Source organism: Poecilia formosa, unplaced genomic scaffold (genome assembly GCF_000485575.1).
Source record: "Poecilia formosa unplaced genomic scaffold, Poecilia_formosa-5.1.2 Scaffold260, whole genome shotgun sequence".
Taxonomy (NCBI): domain Eukaryota; kingdom Metazoa; phylum Chordata; class Actinopteri; order Cyprinodontiformes; family Poeciliidae; genus Poecilia; species Poecilia formosa.
In genome coordinates, this window is record NW_006800199.1 from 218,373 (window position 1) to 243,358 (window position 24,986).

Sequence of the window (24,986 nt, forward strand, 5' to 3'; positions counted from 1 at the left end):
CAACTCCAGTTATATATATTATAAAATTATATATAAAATTAATCATCCATTTAGTTTAAAAATTATTCAGCTAAGAAGTGTGTCTGGCAGTGACCAGGCTTTTCTAGATAGAATGATGTGAAAGGAATATCGGATAGAAACAAATAATTGACTTGTTTTTATTGACATTTATACTCATCTCAATAATTAGTAGGACAATTATTGAGATAATACAGCAGTCAATCCCCTTGTTATAATAACTGAGCTATTTTTTGGTTGTTATTTATTTTTTGATGAGTTGTAAGTATTTGAAGTAGGAAGACCTCCTTCACCTCATAATCGTTAACTCCTACAGACTCTCTGTCAGATCCAAAAATGTTAATATTACCTCCAGTCAGAAGAAACATTTTGGTAAAATATATTACAAAAAAAAATACTTTAAACCTAAATCTGCCTGGAGTTTAAAGTGCTTAAGTCTGTCCAAATACTTTGAAACTTACAAGTTTTTTGATTTCCAAAACATTTTCTAGAAACTCTTACAAGCTAGTTTGGCTTTCAGCCATTAGCGACTGGCAGAATCAGGAGTAGTAACAAGTCAAGGCTATGTTTTAGAAAAAAATGATAATAATAATAATACAACAGGCTTACATTTGGCAAGGCCCAATACTTTTTCACATTTCAAAAATATTTGCGGAGAGGCAATTTGCAGAAAGAAAGCCAACAGTTTTTTCTTCTCCTTGCTTTTGGCCTCTGCAAAAAAGACATTGAATTTCACTGGCTGTGCTCTAGAAGGGTAAAAAAAAAAAGATTCATCAGCATGCAGTGATACGCACAGTGGTCTCATTCTTAGCAAAAGAATGTGAGCTCACAAATCCTAACCAAACAGAGAAAAAGCTACAGAGGAGCTGCTTGGTGATGAAACCCCTCTGAGTCCTAAGAATGTGAGTATTTATGGTATTCACTAATAAAAGGATAGTTTGCTTTTTTATTTAAGATTAAATTAGGCCTGTGTGTGTGTGTTTGGTTGTTTTTGCTGGAGCTGCTGCACCAGATGGTGAGTCGTCTCTGAAAACTAGGTCAGATTTTGGCTGCAGACGCCCGAAAACATTTTTTTTAATGTTGACAACAATATCGAGGATGATCTTCGACTTGGTCAGACAATGAAGCTCAAAGGTTTCTTGTTGGAGCTTTTCGGAAGCTGTTTATTTAAGGATTCATATTTTACGTTTTTGTCTAAAGAAGCCTATTTAACATCCACTCAAAATAGTTTTTGGATAGTTTTTATACATAAACATGGTAGGAAGTTTGTTCAAACTGTCCTAGATGAATCGTAAATCACTGTATTGGTAAATTTCTACTTTGTCTGATTTATATTACAGATCTGGAGTTTACATAAAGGAAGTGGTCGTCTGAATCTGTGTTTACACTTTAGAGGCTGTGTGCAAACAAACTGTGAATGCCTGGGCTGTGACTCCGGATGAACAGAGCTTTAATACAGATACTGAACAGTAAAATCCCTCTTCCTGGGTGATTTATCCACATTGCCACTGGGATTAATATTTATTAATTTCAGGACATTTTGGCAGTCAGAGAGAAATAAGTTCTCCTAGTTGCATTATTTTGCTTACCACTAGGTGGGGATCTTGACCTTTTTTTTAGGTTTTTCATGCCCCAGATTCTCAAGTCACTGATTCAGTCAAACATTTTTAAGAGCTCAGTAATCCTGTCATCACCAGTTTGCATTCTTGAAAGTCCTCCGTCTTGCGTAACAAGTTTGTGAGTGTGCTGATAAGATTACAGATAACATTATCCCAGGCTGCTGTTTGTGGTTTTCTGCTGTGTGAATGACAGCTGCACATTTTATACGATGGTTTGAACCGATGAAAAGACAAATTCGCATTGAAATAAATCGGTATAGCTTTATTGGATGTAACTGGATTTAAACTGGAGCTGTTTGTTTTTGCACAGCGTCCCGTAGTGAAGTTATGTAATCAGAATGCATTGATTTGAAATCTGGTCAATCAGTGGAGGTTTATTTATAAGTTTGCTTTGACATGCGGTCACTGCTCATTTAGACGAGCAGTGTGATCAATTATGTTACTAGAAAGTTGTGCATGTAGTGTAGCCTGTCCCAGGTTGTGTTACTGTCCCTGTCTGTGCATTGGCTGTCCCTATTTATAAAACGCCCAGTCAGGAGGGCCTGTGCTGTGTGCGTTTCAGCTGCCTGGCTCCCCTCAGAAGTTTCCAGCAGGAAAGAGTCGCAGACCTCACCGGTTAGCCGGTTTCTAAGCTTATCCTCTCTCTTCTGTTTGTTGTCTTTGGCTCTTCCCCTCCCCCCTCCATCTCCTGCTGTTCATCTAAATCTCCTTCTTCTCTTGGCTAACGGGAGCATTCTTATGATACCAAGTGGATCTAACTTCTAAGTTTAGACAAGTGGAAAGCTTTCGTCCTCCTCTCACCTTGGCTCTGAGCTGCGGGGGTACAAGTTGGTCACCAGGACTGCTGGCTGTCATGCTAGCAGCACACCTTCTTCTGCAATGGCCTCTTCTGTGGTTGTATTTCACCACGTTGGCTACAGGAAGTTCATTCCCTGGTTGCTAAGGCAACCAAGGAGGACAGTCCCCCGCAGGATCGGGGAAAGCCTTGGACGTCCTTTTAGTGCGTCGCTGTGCTGCTCGCCTGCTGACCCGCTGCTGGCTGGAAGGAGGTGGAGCCAAGTTTGCAGCAGAGCTGCGAGCAGCCCAGCATGGGTCCTGCTTTTCCCCTGCCCCACCAGGAGACAGAGCTCCAGCATCAGAGCGGATGCTCTCCTCTGCTGGTCACTTCACAGCTCAGACTTGCTCTGCTCCTGTAGTAGCAGGAACTCGGGTGCTAGGATGTCATCTTCCGCCTCCAGCAGCAATGGACAGGGGAAGGGTAAACCTAAATCCCAGACTCCCAAAAGAGGGAGCCTGCAGAGCAACACCAGCCCCGGTGAGTGTTGATGAAACGGGGTCCCACAGAGAGAGAGAGAGTGCAGGAAGTATCAGTTGTTACTGTGGGGTGGAGTTAGCGACGCAGATGCATGTTATGTTGGCATGCAGGTTTTTATGCTTTCCAGCTTAGGAAATTAGTTTGCAAATGTGGGGATCCCCTTCGTAACTTAATGTTGGTTCTTATATTTGATGTTAAAGCAGTTCGTTTTCAGCTGATGTTTAATATGCAGCATGTGTGACTCTGCAAGGACTGCTGCAAAGACTGTCTGAACATAATTAAATAATAAACCAAATATAAACTTTTAATTTTTTTATTAGTTTCTTGTTGGTTAATATGAAGAGCAATTTCTTGTTTACAATGTTAGCCTGAAAGTGCTAAAATGGGAAAGAGAGGAAAACATTTACATTTATACAATGAGCGAGGAGTTCATTAATTGTAATATTACTGGTTGATAAATGCTTGAAATAACAGGTTCATTTATTTGTGAACACTTATATTTTAGTTTAGTTTTGGTCAGATGGTTTCTATATCATTCGCATAAAATTATTTAGTAATATTGTATATTAACTTTGCGCTTCTGTTTTTTGATTTTGGTAAAATGTTAAGTTGTTTTTAACTCACATATATTATGCGTGTTATTTGGGGCTGGTCATTCCTGCAAAGGCAAGCTGACCTTGTATCTTCTGATACTTGTTTCTGATGCTGGCTTTTAGGGTGTACAGATGTTCCTCACTTTGGATTAAAAATCGAGGTACACAACCAGAATAAGCAAATTACAGGAAGAAACAAAACAACAAAAAAGTAAAGAAGTTACCCATCTGAGTTATTGCTGACTCAGATGGGTAAAGCTTGTTTCTGTTTCTGCTGCCTCTGGGGGAGGAGTCTTCACAAGGCCTTGATCAGCCAATCAGAAGCCAGTTTTAGTGAACGAGCAGCACTGTCACACTACACAGCCAATAATAAACGTGGATTCTTCTTTAGGGGGTTTCTGCAAGATTTTTCAGGCTCAGTTAGAGAGAAAGAAGGTATTAAAATGTTGCAGACAAAATCTCCTGGCTGAAGCATTTTCACATTTAAGCTCTCAAACATGAAATCCTTCTATTAACCTGTTATTCACGAGAGGACCCAAATTTGGGTCCTCTCGTGACAGAGGTGTCAAACTGCAGTCCTCAAGGGCCGCTGTCCTGCAACTTTTAGATGTGCCTCTGCTGCACCACACCTGAAAAGAATAATTAGGTCATTAGCAAGGCTCAGGAGAACCGATCTACACAGGGAGGAGGTAATTAAGCCATTTCATTCCACTGTTTTTTACCTGTGGCACATCTAAACACTGCAGGACAGCGGCCCTTGAGGACTGGAGTTTGACACCCCTGTCATTGTGAATGACAACCTGTGAACAACAGGTTAAATGAAAATACAGCCATATAGTTCAGAGTTTAACACATTAATCAATCATTTCTCAGGGATTAATTTAAGGTTTTTAGAATTAGAAATAGAGCCATACTTAAGGCAGAGCAATATAGTTTGTACTAAAATATGCGTGTTACATTTTTGAGAGGTTTTTATTCTGTTAGAAATGTTTTCACTTTCTGGCAAGATTCCAAAGAGAGGCATGCTATGTTCAGTGTTTTTGTACACATTAATATTTCCAACTTAATGTCACATCTTGACATTAAGTCCCATTAATAAGGGGTTGTAGCTCCATTACTGCGCTTGTGCTATAAGTTAACTGGGTTTTTTTTTTAGCAGAAACCGTCCCTCCAGTGTACTGATAATTACATCAAAAATCATTTCATGCAAATATTAACTTGTCTTGAAACTGGGTGATGCCTTAGTGTTGTGCAGCTTTCCTGTTTGGAGGGATGCGACTGCATATGTGAAGCAGTAACTCCCTCTGACAGACATTTTATGAAATTTGCTGAGGAGGCCCGTGCTTGGCGCAGTAATAAATAACTTAGAAGTCTCTCCATCCATGCAGTCATCTAAGTCCTCTCAATTAGCCGCTTGGCTGGGTCCTGTGCTTCTCGCAGTCTGTTTTGAGCACCAGATCTGGGCCACTTCTCTCTTCAGACCACATCAACCTGCTTGCCCTCTGACAGCAAATTCGTGTTGTAAACATCATCTACTGTCGCTGTTGTGAGCATGGAGTTGTAAACAAGTCATGAACCCCGAGTCATCAACGTTTCCAAACAACGTGTTTAGTTCCACTACGCTGCATCTTTTGTGTGTCCTGTTTATGAGGTTTATCTTGATCTACAGACATAAACAAGCCTTCTGGTAAAAAGACAGCTGCAGGTTCAAATTCATTCAAAGGAAGGCGGTGGTGAGATTCACTGTAAGTCGTCCCAAAATATGCGGTTGTCCAGCGGTTCCTGCAGTTCTCCTCTGTTCTGGTTCATTATTAAACACGTTCCCTGTCATTTTAGGTCTTTGTGTCTTAAATTATGCATATGCAGTACCAGTTTTTACTTGTGGCGGCTCCCTAAAAGCTCTTGTAAACTTTACCGTCCTTCTTGCGCTGTTTGATGTCTGCAATTAGCTGGGCCTGCAGCTTACATCGAATCGGAGTCGTTGTCACAAAGTTAAATTGTGCTAAAAGATTAAAGCCTGCTTCATGATGAGTTAAAATGAGCTTTTTTCAATTCGGATTATTATTATGTTTATACAGACATCATAGTTAATTTTATTTATGTTTTTCTCTCCATTTTATTTTTTGTTTTTGGTTGTCATGGTTTATTTTGGATATTTATTATTATTTTAGGATTGGATAGGATAAAATTTTGTTGCCCACCAGGGTGGAAATTTTTCTTCAGTTCCTCGACCACAAAATAAAACATATTCAGACAATATCAACAGTTTGTGCATACAACACTTTTCATCCACAGGTAGATGTTGTCATTTAGTTTGGTTAAGAATGATATTTATTGTTCTTCTACATCCAGTTTCAAGTGTTTGTTTTTTTGTTTTGTTTTTTTACAAAATTAAAAGTTATTGATCTTCCATAAGGCAAACTTTCATTATTATACCATTATCAATTTATCACTTGAAAATTGTGTCAAAACAACAATATTATCGTTTATCACAATAGTTACTGGAACAATTTATTGTCCAACAAAATTTATTATGACAGGCCTACTTGGATGCAATAACTTTTTGTACAATGGCTCCATATAATAAACTAAAATGAATTGAAAATATATAAAAGCACAATTAACAAAAAGTCCTCAGGAACAATGTGAAGCTTTATCTTGGCAAGAGGTGCATGAAGAAGATAATCTTGAAAACAAAACTTGTTACATGAAATAAACAAAATGGCTGCTTCTAATGTTCTTTTTTTTATATCCCATCAAACCCTTGTTAACATGCGGTCAGTTTGGTTTGCTGTAAAGCTTTCTGAACATTTACTGACTGAGTGTGTGAACATCAAACTGCAGAAAACGCCCAAATATTTCTCTGTTCAGTGGTAAAAATAACGGTCGCCTGCTCCATTCTTGTTTATTTTCTGAGATCCTTTAGCTTTTTGCAGCTAGAGGGAGACATCTGACATGGAAACGTCGTATTTTCAGCACATCAGTGTTAAACATGTGTCTCCGCTCTTTGGCCGTCCTGCAGTCAGGCATGAAGCGATGACCAAATCTTCCTGTGTTTGGGTGGAAAATTCCTGGGCTTTTTTTCTGCTAATAATAGCTCAGTTGCTCCCCATGTAACATGGCTGTTCTGGAAAAGGGATTTTGTGGAGCAGGGAATCAAGGCCATGAAATCTCTCACCCCACGAACAGGTGGGCTTTTTGTTGCTGAGGGCCTCTAGACAGCACAGAGCCGCCAGTATCCTCTCAAAACAAACACAAGCGTCGGCCACACAAACTCACAGCAGGTAGACTCAACATCTGAAAACTCTCACTGAGGTAATTTGCTAAATGAACAGCAGCACTGCATGATTAAGATGCATTTCACTGGTAGATACAGTTAAGTTCTCTGCTTTGTGCTCCTAGCAGAGATCCTCTTTCATTTAATCCTCCTCATTTGCTCAGAGACGAACCAGCGTCAGCTGATGTTTGGTCGCTGGCTTACTTTTTATTAGCTTCTGAGCTCACAAGTCTATTGTCTGCCCCGACCGTCCGCAGTGACTGATCTCTGTGACCACACTGGCTTTGTGAGGGAAAAAATCATGCAAGTTGCACAGATGTTAAAAGATCAAAATAGTCATAATGTTGTTGTGTGAGTAACTCATGCAGGTGCAAATAATTGTGCAGCAATTTGTTCAGATAAATGGGCAAATTTATTCAGGTCTGGTCAGTTTTTACTTCTTTTGACTTTTATTCAGAACTTCACTTCTTACTACTTTTTTTAAGTTTGTAAACTTAAGATGCTTTATACATTTAAAATATTTTTATACATTGCCTTTGCAGTATTTACAGGTTTTTTTTTTTTTGCAGGGTTTAGTGTCTGTTTAGTTCTATAAAATGTGGGGTGTGAGGTTGAGTTATCCATCTTTTTTTTTACTAACCATTCAAGATTTTTGTGCCTGCTTCCAGGATATGTTATAGTTGCTTTAATAATTGATGATTTGGAGTCGTTTATTTATTTTGTATGCACAATGTCCTGTAGCAAAATGCAGTTTTGTAACACCAATAAATGGTAAACATACTTTGATCATTTATAAATTGTTGGGGAAAATTTATTTGGGCCAAATGTGGATCACACTAAATTCTCAGTAATTATTTTACATTAATGATATTTAGATGAATGTGTAAATTGTTTTTTGTTTTTTTTTTCATTTAAAACACAAATTCTAATGGATTATTACGATTTTCTGTCATTGTTCAATAAAAAGTTGTGTGTAATTGCTGTGTAAAATAACACAACAAACAGTCAAAATACTTTATAGTTATAGTTTATAGTTTAAGCATTTATCTCCTAAATGTATCAATAATATTTACCTACAAAGAAAGTTAATATGTTTTGCAATTCCTTAAATAATTGCTGTACAAACCGAGATAGGTATGGGAGATAGGATGCAAAATAACCAAGATCTAAACTGACCTGGAAGCAACACATTTAACCAAACAAGCAAATAACTTCAGACATAAATAAAGAAAACAAAGCAGCATTTTACCTCTTGTTGTTCCTGAATGCTGTCCTAAAGTGGGGTTTTATCTCTGAGATGGGATATTGACCTCTTGCAGCATAAGAATCGAACAAGTGTAAGTTACAAGTGTTAAATGCTGACAGTGTCAAGTAACAGAGTAGCTCTGCTATATTCAGATACAATGAGAGCTGAGCTGACAGAAAATACGGTCAGAATGATCCCAGATGATTGGTATGGGACAATGAGAGCCGTGTCTCTGTTTTGTTTTTGAATGTTTCTCTGTTATCGCATGAAAACTATCCTGGTTGACAAATTACAAAGTAGCCACATCATTGTGAATACTAGGAAAACATTTTTTGTGAATGTTTGTCCTATTTTTCTCGTGGGAATTTGGCTCCCGACATGGAGATTAGAGCTGACGAGCAGAGTCGTCGACAGTAAAGCCGGCTCTTTGAAACGGGGAGGGACGAGTCGTGTTGAGTTTCTCCCTGGTGCTGCTGATTGGCATCGGGGGGAAAGGATGTGCTGAGAAGTAATAATAGTGGGAGTCGTGTGGAGGTCGCAAATAAAAACACGACTCACGATACTGCCTTTCATAGTACCTTTAAATTATAACGGTGTCGATGCTAAATTTTCTTTTCATTCAAGTGTAAATGTTTTAACTTGTTTTCTTTAAAACAACTTTATTGTAAAAGGTCGATTGTTGAATATTGACCCAGATTGTCCCTCCACCACCATTATCATGTTGGTAACACTTTATTTGACAGGCGTGCATAAGACTGACATAAACATGACGTAACACCTGTTAGAAACATGAAACATGAATGAATGTCTGTTGTCATGAAGTGTCATTCGGTAAATAATGACACTTTAATGCAAAGTTGCTTTAACATTTTCATTAAAAGTGCCAACTTTGGATTATTTTGTAAATAAAGACACTTTAATGCAAAGTTGGCATTTTTAATGGACTTTAAATGCAACTTTTACCTCAACTTTGGATTGAAAGTGTAATTATTTACCGAATGACACTTCATGTCAACAGTCATAAAGACTCCTTCATGTTCATGACAGGCGTTATGTTTATGCACACCCTGTCAAATAAAGTATTACCATCACGTCTTGACCACTAAAACTTAAAGACCATTGAAAATCCACTCAACTAGCCATAAATATATCATTAGCATAAAGAACCTGAATGCCGGGAATTAAAATATAATTGCCTTTCAATTGTGACGACAACTGTAATTTTATATATTGTGCAGATTGTGTACTAGTTAGTTCTGCTGCTGTTTTGTAGAAAATTATTGGTTTATGTTAGACAAATGAATATGAAGTGCAGGCGGTATTAGTATAGAAAACATATGTAAATACATTAAATCTGGCGTCTGGATTTTCATACTGCAGCTATACTAAAACACACCGATTTTTAAATATCTGGACTGAGAAGAGGAACATTTTTAAAAACTGTTTTGCCCGAGTTTTGCATAAAAATGACTAACGTGCCGTTTTCCTAGGATGTGCGGTTTCATTGCTATTTCTTTGCCAGTTTTATAGCAGGAAGTCTCAGATTCTCTTTTAAGAGTTTGTTTACCAGGGACTTGGAGGTCACATCTTCATGTTTCCTAAAAGGTCATCATCTTCCAAATGCTGAAACAGTGCTGCTCAGCTGTGTTTTACTAAGCTCTGATCAAGACAATCAACCTTAATCTTTGAATTTGAGATTCATTTTTTCCTAAATGAAACCTTGGCTCTTTAAAAATCAGTGAGTTGAGCATCTTGCTTATTTTCCTCTAACTGAGCTTTTCTGTCAAGATTTATTTTCCTGTAAGACATTTTTATGGGAGATTGTTGAAACGTAAGAGGAACTCATTTGAGCTATTTATTACAGGAGTGTAATGAAAATATTAAATCATAATGGGGCAATCATTTTATTGTTCCACGTCCAGACTACTCAGGTAATTATTCCAAGCCTTAGGCTACTTGGTAAGGAGGACAAAACAACCCAGAAATAAATGAATCATTTTGTATTTACTTATTTAAAAAGTAAGACTGAACAAGTAGATAAATAAAAAACATACCTCTTAGGGATTATGAGGGATTGTTGTGTGGTTTTCCCTCATCTCATCAAATAGCTACAAACATTTCATAAGTTAACCTGCAGACTGGAGCTGTGTCAGCTCTGCTTATTAATGTTGATGGGCAAAACTGAGATATAAAATATATATATATATAAATTGTTAAATAACTGAATATTTGAATAAAAAAATCTAAATCATATGTGCAACTCTTGTCACATGTATATTTCCAGTTGTAATAAAGTGTTTGTATGCATCTGAAATGAAACCTCGCTCTGTTGTTGCTTTGTTCTCTGAAAAGCCATAAATACGTTCAACACTGAATACCTTGTGAGCGACTCCTCCTCCCTCAGTTTTTTCGTTTTATGTGATGGTTTCTAAATGTCACCGACTAAAAGCGCATCAGCCTTTCCGTCAATGTTTCCTGTGTGGTTGACTGGCTGCATGACGGCGTTGCACAAAAATAGTTTATTTCTTAGATTCAGGGCCTCTTGACGTATCTGTTTGTGTAACCTCTGGTTTCAGATTGCCTGTACCTTCTGCCCATTTGCTTCTGGATTTAAATGGAAGCTCTGAAAAATACCGTTTTCTGCTTCAGCTCTGCAAGTTTTAAATGCTGCTGATGCATGTTGCGACCTGACCTGTGGAGTCGAGACAGGTCAGGTCTCGACTGACCTGTCTCGTAAGCGTGGGTGCTTATCGTTTAAAAATGTTGCACTGACGCATGGAGCAGGTTTATGTTTTTATTGAGTTTAAAGCAACAAAACCAAACTAATTAAATTAAGGCATCCAAGTACCAACTCAAAGCAAGCCAAAAAATAACTGATGGGAAAAACAAACAAAACTAAACTAAACCAGTTTGGCAGTATAAAACTCAAAGTGCTTATTTTTAATTCTATTAATTACTTTAATCTCAAATGTTATATAAAAAAACTTTCTTACTTCTTTTAAGTCATTTTAAAAAATAATCTGAAGCATAGTATTCTTTCAATTACAAAAAGGCTGCATTTTGTATTCATTTTTTTTATGTTTCAGTGACAGTTATGGGTTTTAAATGTATTTCAAATATCATATGTTAGCAACTGAATTTATTAGACGTGTTACTAGTGTTGATTTCTTTAATGTCTTACAAGCTCTAACTGCCTGTAAGACGCTCAGTAAATAAAGACAAGCTGCTGTAAGTTACAATAAAGTATTTGTCACGTAAGACGAGAATGAAGTCGCTTCCTGGGCATCATGTGAATAAAGAGGAAACATGGGAGGAAGTGTGTAAATTATCTAATCTCCACATTAACATGATTGCAAATGAAGCCTCGTGCCCTCACTTATGAAATTGCTGAGATTTTCCACAGAGTGACGGATTTCATGGCAGGGTCATGTGAACCCGAGAGGCATTTTAGAGTTTCACAAACCCCAGGAAACAAAAGCCAGCGATAACAGTGCAACAAAGTCATCAGCTAAAACAAATAACACTGATATCAGTGTTTTGTGCAGCTTTGCAGTCGTTCAGATAATTGAAGCCTTGTGAAAAAGAGGTGGGAGGAGGAGAAGGAGTGGCTACTTATCCCGGCTCCCCCTCCATTTTACAGCACAATAGAGCGTGATGCAGTCCTCCCTGGCCCTTCCCCTTTCTTGCCACGTGGTATGCACCAACCCAGTATTTAAATCCGGGAGCTTGAAGGCTGTGCTGTTCATGCACTGTAAACCGGTGCGATCCAGGAAGCAGCTGTGACACAGAACCAGGGGGAAAGAGGGAAAGAGAGAGGGGGGGAAACTGCCTCAGCAGCGCTCAGGAGGAGGCGACACTTACAGCAGGAGAGACAAAAGGAGCTGTGAGATCCCGGTGTCAGAGCAGCGTTGTGTCTCCAGAGTGTTCGGTCTCTCCGTTTGCTGTCATTCTTTCTGTCTTCCACTGTACCAGCGGGGGAGGGTCCATCGGCCGTCCCAGGCCTAGTTACATGTCCCAGCATCGCGCAAGAGCTCAAACAAGGCCACTGCTGCCACAACGGAGACTGTGAGTTCAGGACAAGACAGGCAGATAAAGGTACTGTAGCTCACAATCAACAATCATAAACAGTACCTTTTGTAATGAAGCGCTTGCTGTTGTGACTCTTGTGTTAGCAGGAGTTTTAGCAGTTCACTGTGCGGCGTGGGTGCTTATCGTTTAAAAATGTTGCACTGACAAGCTTGTGGTGACAGATGAGGGTCCAGAAAGAGTGGCTGTGTGTTGGGATAAGACGGCAGCACTCAGAAACCTGGAAGAAGAGCTAAAGAGACAGAGAAGTGAAAGAACAAAGCCAGCATGATCACACTGATGTGGTTCCGTAAATTTGATCTTTATATAAAGTGTAGTTGGTGAATGTTTGTAGGTGCATTAAAATGACCTCAATAATTTCCATTCTGATGATTAACATTTTTTGCATGACTTTATAATGAATTTTATTTAATGTTTTGGTTTTGTTTGGTTTTTATTTATTTTTATGTATAGTTTTTGTTATTTTGTTCTTCACTAAATGAAAGTGTCTCTGACAGGGTGAACTTGCATCATTGTGCCATTATGAAAACGGTCTCAAAACGATTACATCCACCGTTTATCGCAAAGATTTCTGAGGCAATTTTTCATCCTGCAACATTTGTAGGATCTAAACATTCAAGACTTCAGGAGTCCTGAATCAAACCAGAAAGGCAGGCTGCGCCGTTGTGTCTGAAACTGAAACTCGTGTCTTCATTACCACTTTGCCCCTCAGCCAGCCTGTAGGAAACACTGTGTACCGCTGAGCTCTCACTTTTCAGTCCACCTGAACACACTGACCTTCCTCCTGCTTCTGATGGTGTTGAGTTAACGAGCTGCCATCTGTCTCATATGTTTATCTCATCTAAAGGAACAATTAGCCTATTAATTTTTCCTTTTGTACTAAAATACTTTTCCCTTGTGCAGAGTTTAATATATTATTTTTTATGTAAAGTGATAAATTTATGCTCTAGCAGGTTAGAAAGTGAGTCTAATCTTTTTTTTTCATCTTAATGATGAAAATTGATGATGCGTTCAAGACGTGGATGCAAAACAGAGGTTTATTCTCAGCGAGCGGTGGTTGCTAAGGAACACCTGAAGCGCGTGTCCTCATTCTGCCTCTCATGACTAAAGTCTGTAAATACTTACAAAAACTTTTATTGGAGTCTCTCTCACCAAACCAAAATAAATTAGTTTGGGGCTCTGACTCCATACACACGCTACAGAGGTTTTTATTTTTATTTTTTGACGTTTCTCAATGTCCTTTTATCCCGTCCAGTTCAGCAGCACATCAGATCCGGCAGCCTTCATTTAATTTGTTTCTCTCAATTATTGTACTGATGATTTAAACTGATTAAATGACTTCAGCTTGCATAACTAAATAATACACGTATCAAAAACAAAAAACAAAACTAGTTATGTGGTGTAGCAACTTATTATCGTAATTTCTGTCCTGAAACTGTATTTTTTTTTTTTTTCAAAACAGGAACTAACCATGCACTCATTAAACCACTCAGATGTAATGGATGATCCTCAATAGTCTTTTGTTTGGGTTATAAAAGAAAAACATCATTTAAGAAGCTTAATTGAATCAAAATGAAACCTTTTATGCACAGAAATATGCATTTAGTTTATAAAAGTTTAGCTAATAGTTGTAGCCTGAGACCCATTTCATCCCAAATCCTCACTCTTTGTCCTCTAACTCGCTTCTCACCCCTCAACTAAAGTAGTGTTTCTGGTGTCACAATTTATTATTAAGTATAAAAACAGCGTAAATGTTTGGAATTAGTTAATTACATTTTAGGGTTTTTCTATTATATTAATTTTTCTAATTTAAAAAAATTGTACCCTGATATCTGCTAAAGGTTAAATCACACGATCTTTATGTTTTTGTGACCTGTAAAGGCATATTAAGTTATGCATAATTGCATGCAAACAGCGTGAGAATTGATGAAGTAGCAGCTTTTTGAAGGAGTGTCCCGTTTCTCTGTGGGATCTTGCAACCATTTCCTCAATTATGTGGCAAAGGATGTAAGGGGGGGTAACCCTGGAAAATAGGATTCAGCCTTCAGCTTAGCTTTTAATCACCTCAGTTTGTTTTTAAAAATCTGTAGAGTCCACCAACACAGGGCCTTTGTCAGAAAGGTATTTACAAGAAGCAGTAAAGTTGAAATTAATTTGATTGTGTGGGAAAGACCTTGAATTGTAACCATTTGGCTGTGACAGTTTTTAAAAAATATTTTAACAAATACCTCAGTTAGTTATACCTCAGATGATTATCTGCGAGCCAAACAGGATGTACTTTTAGAAAAGGTTGGATTAAAAAGTGCAAAGAGCTGAGCTGCATGCAAACGAAGCAAATCAAGGCTCCATCAGTCAAATTCAAACAAACCTTGGTGGTTGTTTTTGTAAACCACTGCAGAGGATTTTCAAATAGGAACACCCTGTGTGTTTGGTTCATTATCATGTTAAGAAATTAGAAAGATAAAACTGATGGAAACTCGTCCAAAATCCTGCACAATATGACTAAACCGATTTGAAACTATTGTTGTAAATGTCTGACTTCAAAATAGATTTATGGAAGTAAAAGTCAAAATTTGCACAATTCTGCTCTAAACATGACATTAAACTCAACGTTACTGTGGTTAAAGAAGGTAAAATTTGAATTGGCAACATCTTTGATTTTGCATCTGCAGAAGAAAAGGATTGCACAAAGTCCTTGAAGAGCAGAACCAGCTGCAGGGAAATTTAATGAGGGCATGTCAGCGTGCAGAGCGTCAGGAATGTGACACCAGGATGGACACTATTGTCAGTGCTACCTATTTGCATCATGATTTTGTCACAGTGAGGAATGGCTGTGGTATTTTCTTCTAAATAGGCAGAAACACTTGCAGTAAACATCACGCCAGGAGCAAACCGAGAGAGCAAACCGTAGGGCTGTGCAAAGATTCACTGAAATGCAATAAAACAAGCAAGATTAAGCATTATGTAAAGTATGAAAGGTGCTCTGTCAGTATGTCTTCCATACTGTCTTTAAAAAGTCTCCAAAGAGAAGCCCTAAGTCATAAATTAAAATTATCTAATATATTTTTTTAGTATGTGCAAATTCTCTTGTTTTTCTGTAAGGTTTATATTGGACGTTAGAGCCCTGATATGTTTTCTAGTAATTCTGGGGAAATCTAAGCTGCAATTCCCTTGTTGATGTTGTTCACTTTGTAGCATTGAACATTATTTCTTCTTTAAAAATGTGCATATAAGCTAAACACTTACTGTCTCTGTTATTTTACCTTGTAATTCCAGAAATTTCAATGTTTGTCTGAACAATTTTATGATTTGGTCTCAAAATTACAGTATTATTCAAAGTGACGTGCATTTTTCTAGCGGGCTTTCATACCCCTGTAGCAGTATTATTTAATTTCCTGGTGTTTTTCTGAAGTTTAAAGAGAAGCAGATTTAAAATGCGCTTCAGTTCTTCACATTTACGCCATCGTAACATTTTCAGACGGAGAGCAGCAGCCTTGAGTTTCACTTCAGTACTTTTTGCTAGCACCGTAGCTCATTTTGAAATTGTTACTGGTCCCTTCTGCATTCATATTAAAACACCACATTAATATACTGTGGACAATGAAGATCCCCTTTACTCACTCCTAGCTCCACCGCTTCAGTGGCAGACAGCAGATGGCACAAACTAATTGTCGCTGCCCAGGCACGGCACCAATAATTGCTCCAATTATGGAGAAACGATAGCGTGCCACTCCAAAATCCAGAGACTTGAGTGAATTACCGTGTTTGTCCAGTTAACCATGGCGCTCCTGTCTTTTGAAATGCATCACTTTAGTCAGAAACTAACTCTTAACGGTGTGGATTTCTGGAGTGTAAATGGAAATTTTTGCCCTTTTCCACACTCAGGCATGTCAGGAACTGCATGTGGGTAAGAAAAAAAAAGCTGGAAGTTTGATTCTCATCTCTTTGGTTAAAAAATAAGTTGCGGTTCTACAGACTGGAAGTTGAGAACAAAGGGAGTTTTTTTTTTAAAAAAATGTTGCGTAATATTGAGTGCTGTGTTTGCATTTATAACCATTTTCAGTTCCATACACCATTTCACTTAACAACCCCATTGTTCCCAGCTTTTAAGATGTAAACTTTTTAAATTGCCACTTGAGACGAATCTGTGGTGTCTGAACCAAACTCGGCTCTGCTAAAATAATTTTTCTCCACTTAAAACTCCAGACGCTGTAATCTTTGGCAAACCAAACTGCAATTTCTCTCTATTTATACCTCCAGTTTATGTTCCTGCTTTCACTTGTTTGGCTACAGGTCTTTGCTGTCAACAGACTAAAAATACCTGTAAACTGTTTTCTTTGTACTGGGTGCCAGTTCAGTTCAGTATTATAAATGTATCAGGCAGAGTTAATCTGTGTTAAAATGTATGTCAGCGCAAGGACCACACAGGATTTCTCCAAACCTCTGCTGACTTCTGCGTCTTAGTCTTCTATACACTTGTTTTAAATTTAAATGTGGTTTATATACCACAAGTCTAAATAAAAAAACAAAGATTTAGATAACTAAATCTGTGCAGAAATAAGTAGACGGAGGTCTTTTTTTTGCAACACAGCAGCACAAGTTGTAACTCTAATAGATTTCTGCTTTTCTTTCTACTTCAAAGACTTAATTAAAATACTGTCTTTAGCAAAAGACGGTATTATAGTATTTTTTTATCTTGCATTATTGATATGATTTAATGTAATTAGCTAATTTCTTTAAGACACATGTTCATTTTTCAGTCATGATACATCTTTAAATCATGTTGGATGAAGACTTGTTTTAAGTAGTTGCAGTTTTCAAATTTACTCCACAGAATATTTAGTTAAAACTGTATTTTTAACTAAAGTTTCACTCTTTCTGTGTACTGTTTCAGATCTGTGTGGCGTGTCGGGACCCAAGACCCTGAAGCCCCAGAGATCCCTCCCTGGGACGCCAGTTTCTCTCTCTCAGTACCCAGTCGACCTGCGAACATCCATGGAGGAAAAGTACAAAGAGCTTGCTGAGGTGATATTAAGATTTTAACCCTGAAAAAAATTAAGAAACCATTACAAAATGATCAGTTTCTCTGTTTTTGCTTCTTATTTATAGGTAAATGTTTGAGTAAAATGAACATTGTTCTTTTATTCTATGAACTTCTGACATGTCTCTGATGCAACAAGCAAAAATTTTATGTTTATTTACAGAAAATGAGAAACATAACCAAATAATGCAAAGAAAACAAGTTTATATTAATTTAGAAACAACAAAACTAATGTTTTAACTCAGGAAGAGTTCAGAAATCAATGTTTGGTGGAAAAACCAGGAGGTTTTCCGTTGGGTTCACTGCAGTAGACTCTTAGTTTTTTCCAGAGCTGCATATTTATTAAATAGAGCAGTTTTAGTTTGTGTTATTTTAAAAGAGGTGCAGGTAAATTTAGACTCTTTAATCTATCAGTGAAGTTTATTTGTATAGCACCTTTCAGCAGAAAGGCGATTCAAGGTGCTTTACAAAATAAAAACACAATTAAAGAATACACCATCCAGTCAACGATTGAACTTTAATCCTCTGCATTTAAAAACGATGCATAATAAATAAAACAGCTGCTCTGTTAAGGAGACAGTCTGAGAGAGTAGTGCACTATAAACTTATTTATTTATCTTATCTTTTCACATCTTGTTAAAACCTGAAACCTCAGAGCATTTTATTGGGATTTTAGCTCCATGAGAGTAACTGAATTTCAATTGTAGCTTCTTTTGGGGGTATTTTTTCCACCATCTGGAGACTAAAACTTTTCTTTGAGAAACAGCTCCAGCTCCGTCAGATTGGACAGAAATCGTCTTTTAGGTGTCAGGTTTCTGCAATGATTTCCAGTTGGAGATCTGAACTTTGGGCTACTTCAGTGGTTCCCAAACGTTTTCTCCTGGGCCCCCCCAGTGATTTCCAAACATTTTCTGGGTCCCCCCTATGGATTACAAATAGCTGTCTGGTTGAACGACGTTTGTGAGGGGTGGGGAAGAGGATTCTTAGAGACTCCCTGTCTCTAAGAATGAGCAGGGTGGGGGGAAATCGACTCCTTTTGGGGGCAAAATGAATGTACATAGCTGGACATAGACAACAACATCGGTAGCCTACAGACTACTTGTTAAGCTTAAGGTGCTGTATTGATATTAGCTAGTCATCTTTTAGCTAACATTACCTCCATTACTCAACTCAGTCGGTTAGTTTGGAGGGAAAAACTGTGAAAAGTTCTTTGCGTTTTGCTGGTTTGCTGCCATGATTCTAACACAAACCTACGTAGCTCCGCACAGCAGCAGCAGGTCTCCTTCACAGGTGGAAACCCAGCGCGAGCGGCATAGCACTCATGTTGCGTTTAAAGGCGGCTCGGAAAAACAGGTTACAACATGTTAACAACGGATTAAACAGTTTTAACTGCTGATAAAAGTGACAGAGGACACAAATATGGGAAGTGTGGAAGCCTCTACTGTATCAAATTGACATAGGAATAACAGAGAGTTGGCCATTCTAAGGTAAAAACCCAGTGCATACAGTGATCATGGTTTTTTTGGGGGTTGTTTTTTTTCACCCATCCAGGCTTCCCACGTCCCCCCTGCAATGGCATGGCGCCCGCCCTAGGGGGCGCGCCCCACAGTTTGGGAACCTCTGAGCTAATTTGACACATGCTCAGGATTTAATGGAAACCATTTTATTTGTATCTCTTGCTGGTTAGTGTTGATTTTCTGCCACAAGGCTAAACACTGTCCTCCTCTTTTTAGCTTTATCCCATTGACTCACCTTTCTTATCATTGTTGCAAAAAAAAAAAAACCTTTCCCAACACGATAGCGCCACCGCAGTATTTCATCATGGGAGCTGTTTGTTTACATGGTATTGTTTAAAGAGGCCAAATAAGTGCAATCTGATCCTGACTGAGCAGAATATCTTCCTGCGCTACATGGTTTATGATAAGCTGCAAACCAGCGCCTCATATGGCTTTGTTTGTTTTAACAATGGTTTTCTTCTTCCCACTCGTCGGATTATTTGAGCCGTCTAGGTTTTATTTAGGGGTATCAGAGCAGAGGACTGAATGAAAATGTTTTCCTCACTTTTTACATTTATCAGCAAAACATATTCAAAGCCATGTTTTCCTCAAAATGTATTGGTCTGTTATATGAAATAGCTAGAAAATACATGGAAGTTCTTGATTCCTATGTGAAAAAAATATCAGGGATTATTAATCTGTAAATGTAACAGATGGTACAGTGTTTGTGCAAGCCCTGCTGTCGCTCTTATGCACCCTGCGTACATTAATATTTACATGATCTCCTGTTTATGACGCCATAAATTTTACAACTTCCCGTGTTTGAACCAGGAGCTGTTCACACGCAGCATGGCGGAGAGCGAGATGCGGAGCGCCCCCTACGAGTTCCCGGAGGACAGCCCCATCGAGCAGCTGGAGGAGCGGCGGCTCCGCCTGGAGAGGCAAATCAGTCAGGACATTAAGTGAGGAAATGCAAACAAACTCCACGCACAACGTCAGCTAAATCAACTGTTTACATGAACTCAGACTGTCAGAGGCAGCTGCCCCCTCTTCCTGCACCTCGCTCTTACACACAGTGTCGCTCTCACCCATGCACACGTTGCTTGTCATTTTCCGACATGCTAGTTTTGTGGGTTAACTAATCCCAGCAATCAGCCAACATTTGGCACCTGTTCCAGTGGTACAGCTTATTCTTTGCCAGCTCTAGGAAGGAGGTGGTTTCTGTCTCAGCTGCCTGGGACGATGCTAACTGCGCTACTAAGCCAATCATGGGGAGGCAGGAGGAATATGTGACTTGTTCCTGTTTACCAATCGGGGTTTACCATCACTAACTGGTGTTAAAACTCTTTGTGTTGATGTGGATGTGTAGCTGTGTGAGTGAGAGTGCCTGTTGGAGTGGGCGCCTGTGCTTGTATTCAGTGTCTCTCCTTCTGTTTGCTTAATTTCTTCCCGCTGCCTCTGATGCCCATCTGCCCCTGCCTTGCCCACACTATCCTGCGCCTCTGCATATCACCCCAAGGCTTGAGCCAGAGATCTTACTGCGTGCCAAACAGGACTTCATGAAAATCGACAGTGCTGCAGACCTTGAGTGAGTGAGCTCTGACTCAGTATGCATGCTTTTCTTTTCTTTTTTATCAAAAGGTGACATCTCAGTGTTTGACTTTATTTGTCTGTTTGGCTCATTTGTACTCAGAAACTGCTTTTATTTGTCCAAATTACTACACACACATTTTAGTGTTATATTGTTTAGATGCTCTCATATGGAGAACCCACTGTGGACATTGCTGTTCTATTGAGAAGGACTAAATCTCCCCCCTGCTGGTGATTTAATGGAATTACATATGGGCTCCTATAAAAAAATAACTCGGGCTAACTACTGAAATATGTCATTTAGAGATTAATGTGTTGGCACTTCAGGCAAAGATGTGTCAAAACGTGTAAACTTTTACAGCAGTAGGATAATATTCACATAGAAATGTTTTGAAATTTTATTTTTTATATATATAATTTGTGTGCATTCGTTCAGGTTGGAAAAAAAAATCCCTTAATGCGACAGAATTGTTTTTATTTAACCAGTAAAGCTTTGGTGCCTAATTTAGGAAATCTTTCAATTCTCAATTTCATTGAGCAAAAATCTGATGCAGTTTGAACCTGAGATGATGGTACAATAATATATTACAACAACAAAAAAAAACTAGCTTGAAGAAAACTGAAACCACCTGCTTGACAGGAAAATATGACCTTTTATTTTAATTAGCTGCATTTTAAAGAAAACAAAAACACCTCAGAGATTTTTGTTTTTTATGATAGACTCAACTGTGCTTTGTGCAAAAATAATAATTTCTGAAAAATAAAATACAGCTTTAGCTAACTACCAAATATACAAAAATTAAGTCATTTTAGTCACTTTATTGAACACTTATTATAAAGCTGGCATAACAATCAGTAGCAACATTTCCAACACATCTAGTTTGTGATTTCATAAAAAAATATATTCAGTAAAAAAGTCAGAATGTCCATACCATGTATATCCTGCTTTTTGCCAAGCTTAATTATGACTTGCAGACAAATATTATGGATCTTCTTCTGTGGTGTGAAACACCAAATATCAACTTGCATTACAGGGCCTTATCGCCACCTTCTGCTAAGAATAATAACTGATTATTTAATTTAATTTTTTATTTTTTTTTTGGTTTTGCCAAAAGCCCACAATCCACTGAAAAGGAGTCTGGATGCATATTTTGATGCCGACCCGCCAGCTGAGTATAGCAGCCCTAAAATATTTAGAGTTCTGGGTTCTCTCTTATGTCGTCTTCCTTTCAGCTCACCCCACAGGTTCTCCATAAAATTGAGATCTGGAGACTTAAATGCATCTGGAAAAGGGTTGATGTTGTGCCTGGTGAGCCATTTCTGTATTCCCTGAAGCTGCAGCTTTAGAAAGAAGAAAACGGCGACTTTCTGAAGTGACCACATCCGAGGGGTAATTGGGTGAGAGGGTTCCCAGACAGCAGGATTTATTGCCTCTGGTATGCAGCAGTTGGTGCCAAAAAGTGGTCAAAGAAGGACAGCTGGAGCGAAAACGTCCCCAGGTGGTCAAATCCTGTTTTTCCCAATAGCTGCAGCCCGGTTCCCAAGCTGGTCCTTTTCATTGCTGAAAGCATCTTAGCATTCAGAGCCAGTGAGATCTATTAGGCATAGTTCTGGCTTTAAAATATAAAATCCTGAGACTTCAAAACCTCAACCCTGAACATAGGAAGTCTCTCACGCAGGACACACATATTCCCTAATGCCAGGTTCCTTTTCCAGCAGGATAAAACATTTTGATCAAAAGTTGATCTGAAACTAATTCAGCTGTTTTGGTATTTACTAGAAAAACAACTCCGTTTAAAATACGCTTCATCCCGACCCTCACAGGACAACAACGATCCGCTGCTGGGACATCAGCAAAGGCTCAATGGCTTTAGCCGACAGTTTCCAGGCCACAAGAACAGCCTGACGCTGTAGCAAGGAGGTTTCAGTGCTGTGCCGATTTTTGCACAAGTTCACTGCAAGTAATTAAAATGTTATGAATAAAAAATGTCAGAAGAAGTCGCAGAAGCACAAAAGTTGTAATTTTTTATTAGTGGAAAAAAAAATCTAAGATCTAAAAATCTACACTACAACAAAGTACACTTGAATTAAGACAAAAATAACTCAAAAGCAACTTATTTATCAGCAAGATATAGAAGCTTGCTTTAAGTAATTGTTTCCTTATTATTGATGAAAAAGTTCTAGTTGCATTGGCAGGTTATTTTACTTAAAACATGGAGAAACTGAAACTGTCTTTTTAATGTAAATGTATCTGCCTATAAAACTAGAACTTTTTCATCAATATTGAGGAATTATTTACTTAAAACAAACTCCTATATGTTGCTGAAAACATACCTTTAAGTTAGTTTTGTCTTATTTCACGTCTTATAAAATATTTGCAGTAGAAAATAGACTAAAAATACTTGGTAAGATTTGGTGTTTTTGCAGTGTAACTCCAGAAGATTAATGCTTTGAATCCCCCCAAAAAACATTTAGATGAGTTTTCTATAGACCCAAAGTGAGTAGATTTAATTTTTCCATTTTCCACCTGTAAAATAGTTTGCTGTTATGGCTGCACAATATTAGAAAGTTATGTCATGGTGGGATTGTTGGCAAATATTGAACATTTTCTTTACATTTTCAGTGATTTCTGTAACTCGGCACAGTCTGTGACAGGTGTGGGCATCCACTGCTGTGCAACTCCATCCAGCAGACTGACCATCTTAATGACAAAACAAATTATTTGGAATAGATTAACCACAATATTTTCTGCATAGCAAAAAATTGCATTCATACTATGATAATATATTTACGATATTCTGTCACTGTGTCACTGATTGGCTTAAGCTTTTCTTGAATAAAGCAGAAACCAGAAAATTCATAAAGAAAATTCCCTTCTCTAACAACTAACATGAACATAACTGCTGAACTAAAACCAGTGTTTTTCTTTCTTCCACCTGGTTTTTGTCTCCCTGACGTCTGTTTTTTGTGCTAAGCCACGCTCTTTGTGTGCGTGTCAGGTTAATGAAGGAGAAAAGTGTAGACACGGGCTTTAAGGAGCGGAGAATGCCGATAGAGAAGGAGTACCTGCGGGTCTCGATATCTGGAGACGAAAAATGTGGGGTAAGAAGCGCAAATCACAGGATTGCATACAACAACGAACGTTCGTGCAAAAGCAAAAATGCATTCATATTATTTTTTTATTTTTGTGTTTGATGTGTGTCCAGGTGCCGTTCACTGACCTGGTAGATGCTGCCAAGTGTGTGGTTAAAGCATTGTTAATCCGGGAGAAGTACATCTACCGGTCCATGCAGACATTTTGTAAGACCGCAGCTCACGCCCTGCAGGACCTCGGGACGAACTCTCTGGATCTGGAAGTTTATGAAGACATAGCAGAGAGCCCTGTGGACGCAGGTACTCTGTGCACACACCCACTTCCTGCTCACCAAATGTGATTTCCTTCGCCTAATTATTTATGTAAATATGACATATTGTGCTTTCTTGAACAGGTTAGGATAAATCTATGGGCGATACAAAACATTTTCACTACATTTTTTGCACAAAGTCATTCTTAGATAATGAGATTTGAGTCTGGTCAGTTCTGCCTATTTTGAGCCTCTGTGAGAATGAGATGTTTTAGGGCCTCCTGTCACTTTAAATCCTAATAAGCTGCTGCTGGCCACGCCCCCCAACTCAAACAGATGGTGCTGGAACTCAGCTTGCGTTGCTAGGAAACGGGTTATGGTTGCTAGGTGAGGGGCAGTGCCTGGTGATTTTGTGAGGTAAGATTTGAAAGGACTAATTTTCCAGACACCAATAAACATTAAAGTTTTACCAAAGAAGTTGGTGTTTGATGGTTTTATTTACATAAGAGGTCACCTATAAAAGCTGATTTTGTTGTTGATTAAATGAGCCTTGTATTATAAACAGTTTACCAAATATGGTTTTCAATACTACAATAACAAGGCATCAAGACATTATTGTGTCTGTATATTACTGTTATTAATCCTAAATCTCTCCTACTGGTTCTTTAGTTCTGACTGAAGAACCGAACCTGTTGAAATGACAGTCACATTAATAACTAGATGTGAAGGACTTGTGTTGCCGCTCTTAAATGCATTCACAGTCAGAGAGCAATAATAATAATACTGTGTAATGGTGTCTCTACAAAGATACTGAGTCAGTTTGAGTGGAGGATTTTAATTCCACAATACTTTATTTTTTCACGCAAATAACAAATTCACTCTTGAACCTTTTTTCTTCTCAGATGCCCCGGTTCACCCACCCGTCTCAGAAACGCACCCCTATGACAATCAGGACCCCAGGAACATGCCACCAGACACGGGATATGGCTGTAAGATGGTTGATGGGGTCATACATGTCTTCAACAAGAAAACAAACATGGACAAGTATGTGTTTGTGTCTGAACTGAGGATTATATTTGTTGATGTCATGATTTTCTTTTAAATATAAAGTGATGTGAAAAAAAACTTTCCCCTCTTATGGATTCCTCCTGTTTTTACTTTTTTGGTGAAGCAGAGATTGATGTTTGCACAAAGATTAAAAACAGATATTTGGTCAAATGAGGAATAAGCTTTTCTTATTTGGTATTTGTGGTTTGAGCGTAGAAACCACAAATAAATGCAGATGATTTGTTTAACTCATTCAAAATAATAATAAAAAGCTTTTCACCGTGTTCACATATATATATATATATATATATATG

The 24,986-nt window shown here is 38.2% G+C and overlaps 1 protein-coding gene across 6 annotated transcripts in view; it reads left to right on the forward strand.

The window, feature by feature from the left end:
* The window catches only part of ampd2a (adenosine monophosphate deaminase 2a), a 37,020-nt gene that overhangs the window by 1,747 nt on the left and 10,287 nt on the right, over nt 1–24,986 (forward strand). The window contains exons 1-7 of one of the 6 annotated variants that reach the window (XM_016680870.1): nt 825–920; nt 17,049–17,179; nt 19,523–19,653; nt 20,211–20,279; nt 23,281–23,383; nt 23,488–23,674; nt 24,528–24,669. In XM_016680870.1, coding sequence (XP_016536356.1) covers nt 17,150–17,179; nt 19,523–19,653; nt 20,211–20,279; nt 23,281–23,383; nt 23,488–23,674; nt 24,528–24,669 — 662 coding nt within the window. In that variant the 5' untranslated portion in view covers nt 825–920; nt 17,049–17,149. Of the gene's footprint in view, nt 1–824; nt 921–2,255; nt 2,953–11,955; nt 12,164–17,048; nt 17,180–19,522; nt 19,654–20,210; nt 20,280–23,280; nt 23,384–23,487; nt 23,675–24,527; nt 24,670–24,986 lie in introns of those variants that run through there. The other 5 variants (XM_007570384.2, XM_016680869.1, XM_007570388.2 and 2 more) reach the window with 5 other exon arrangements.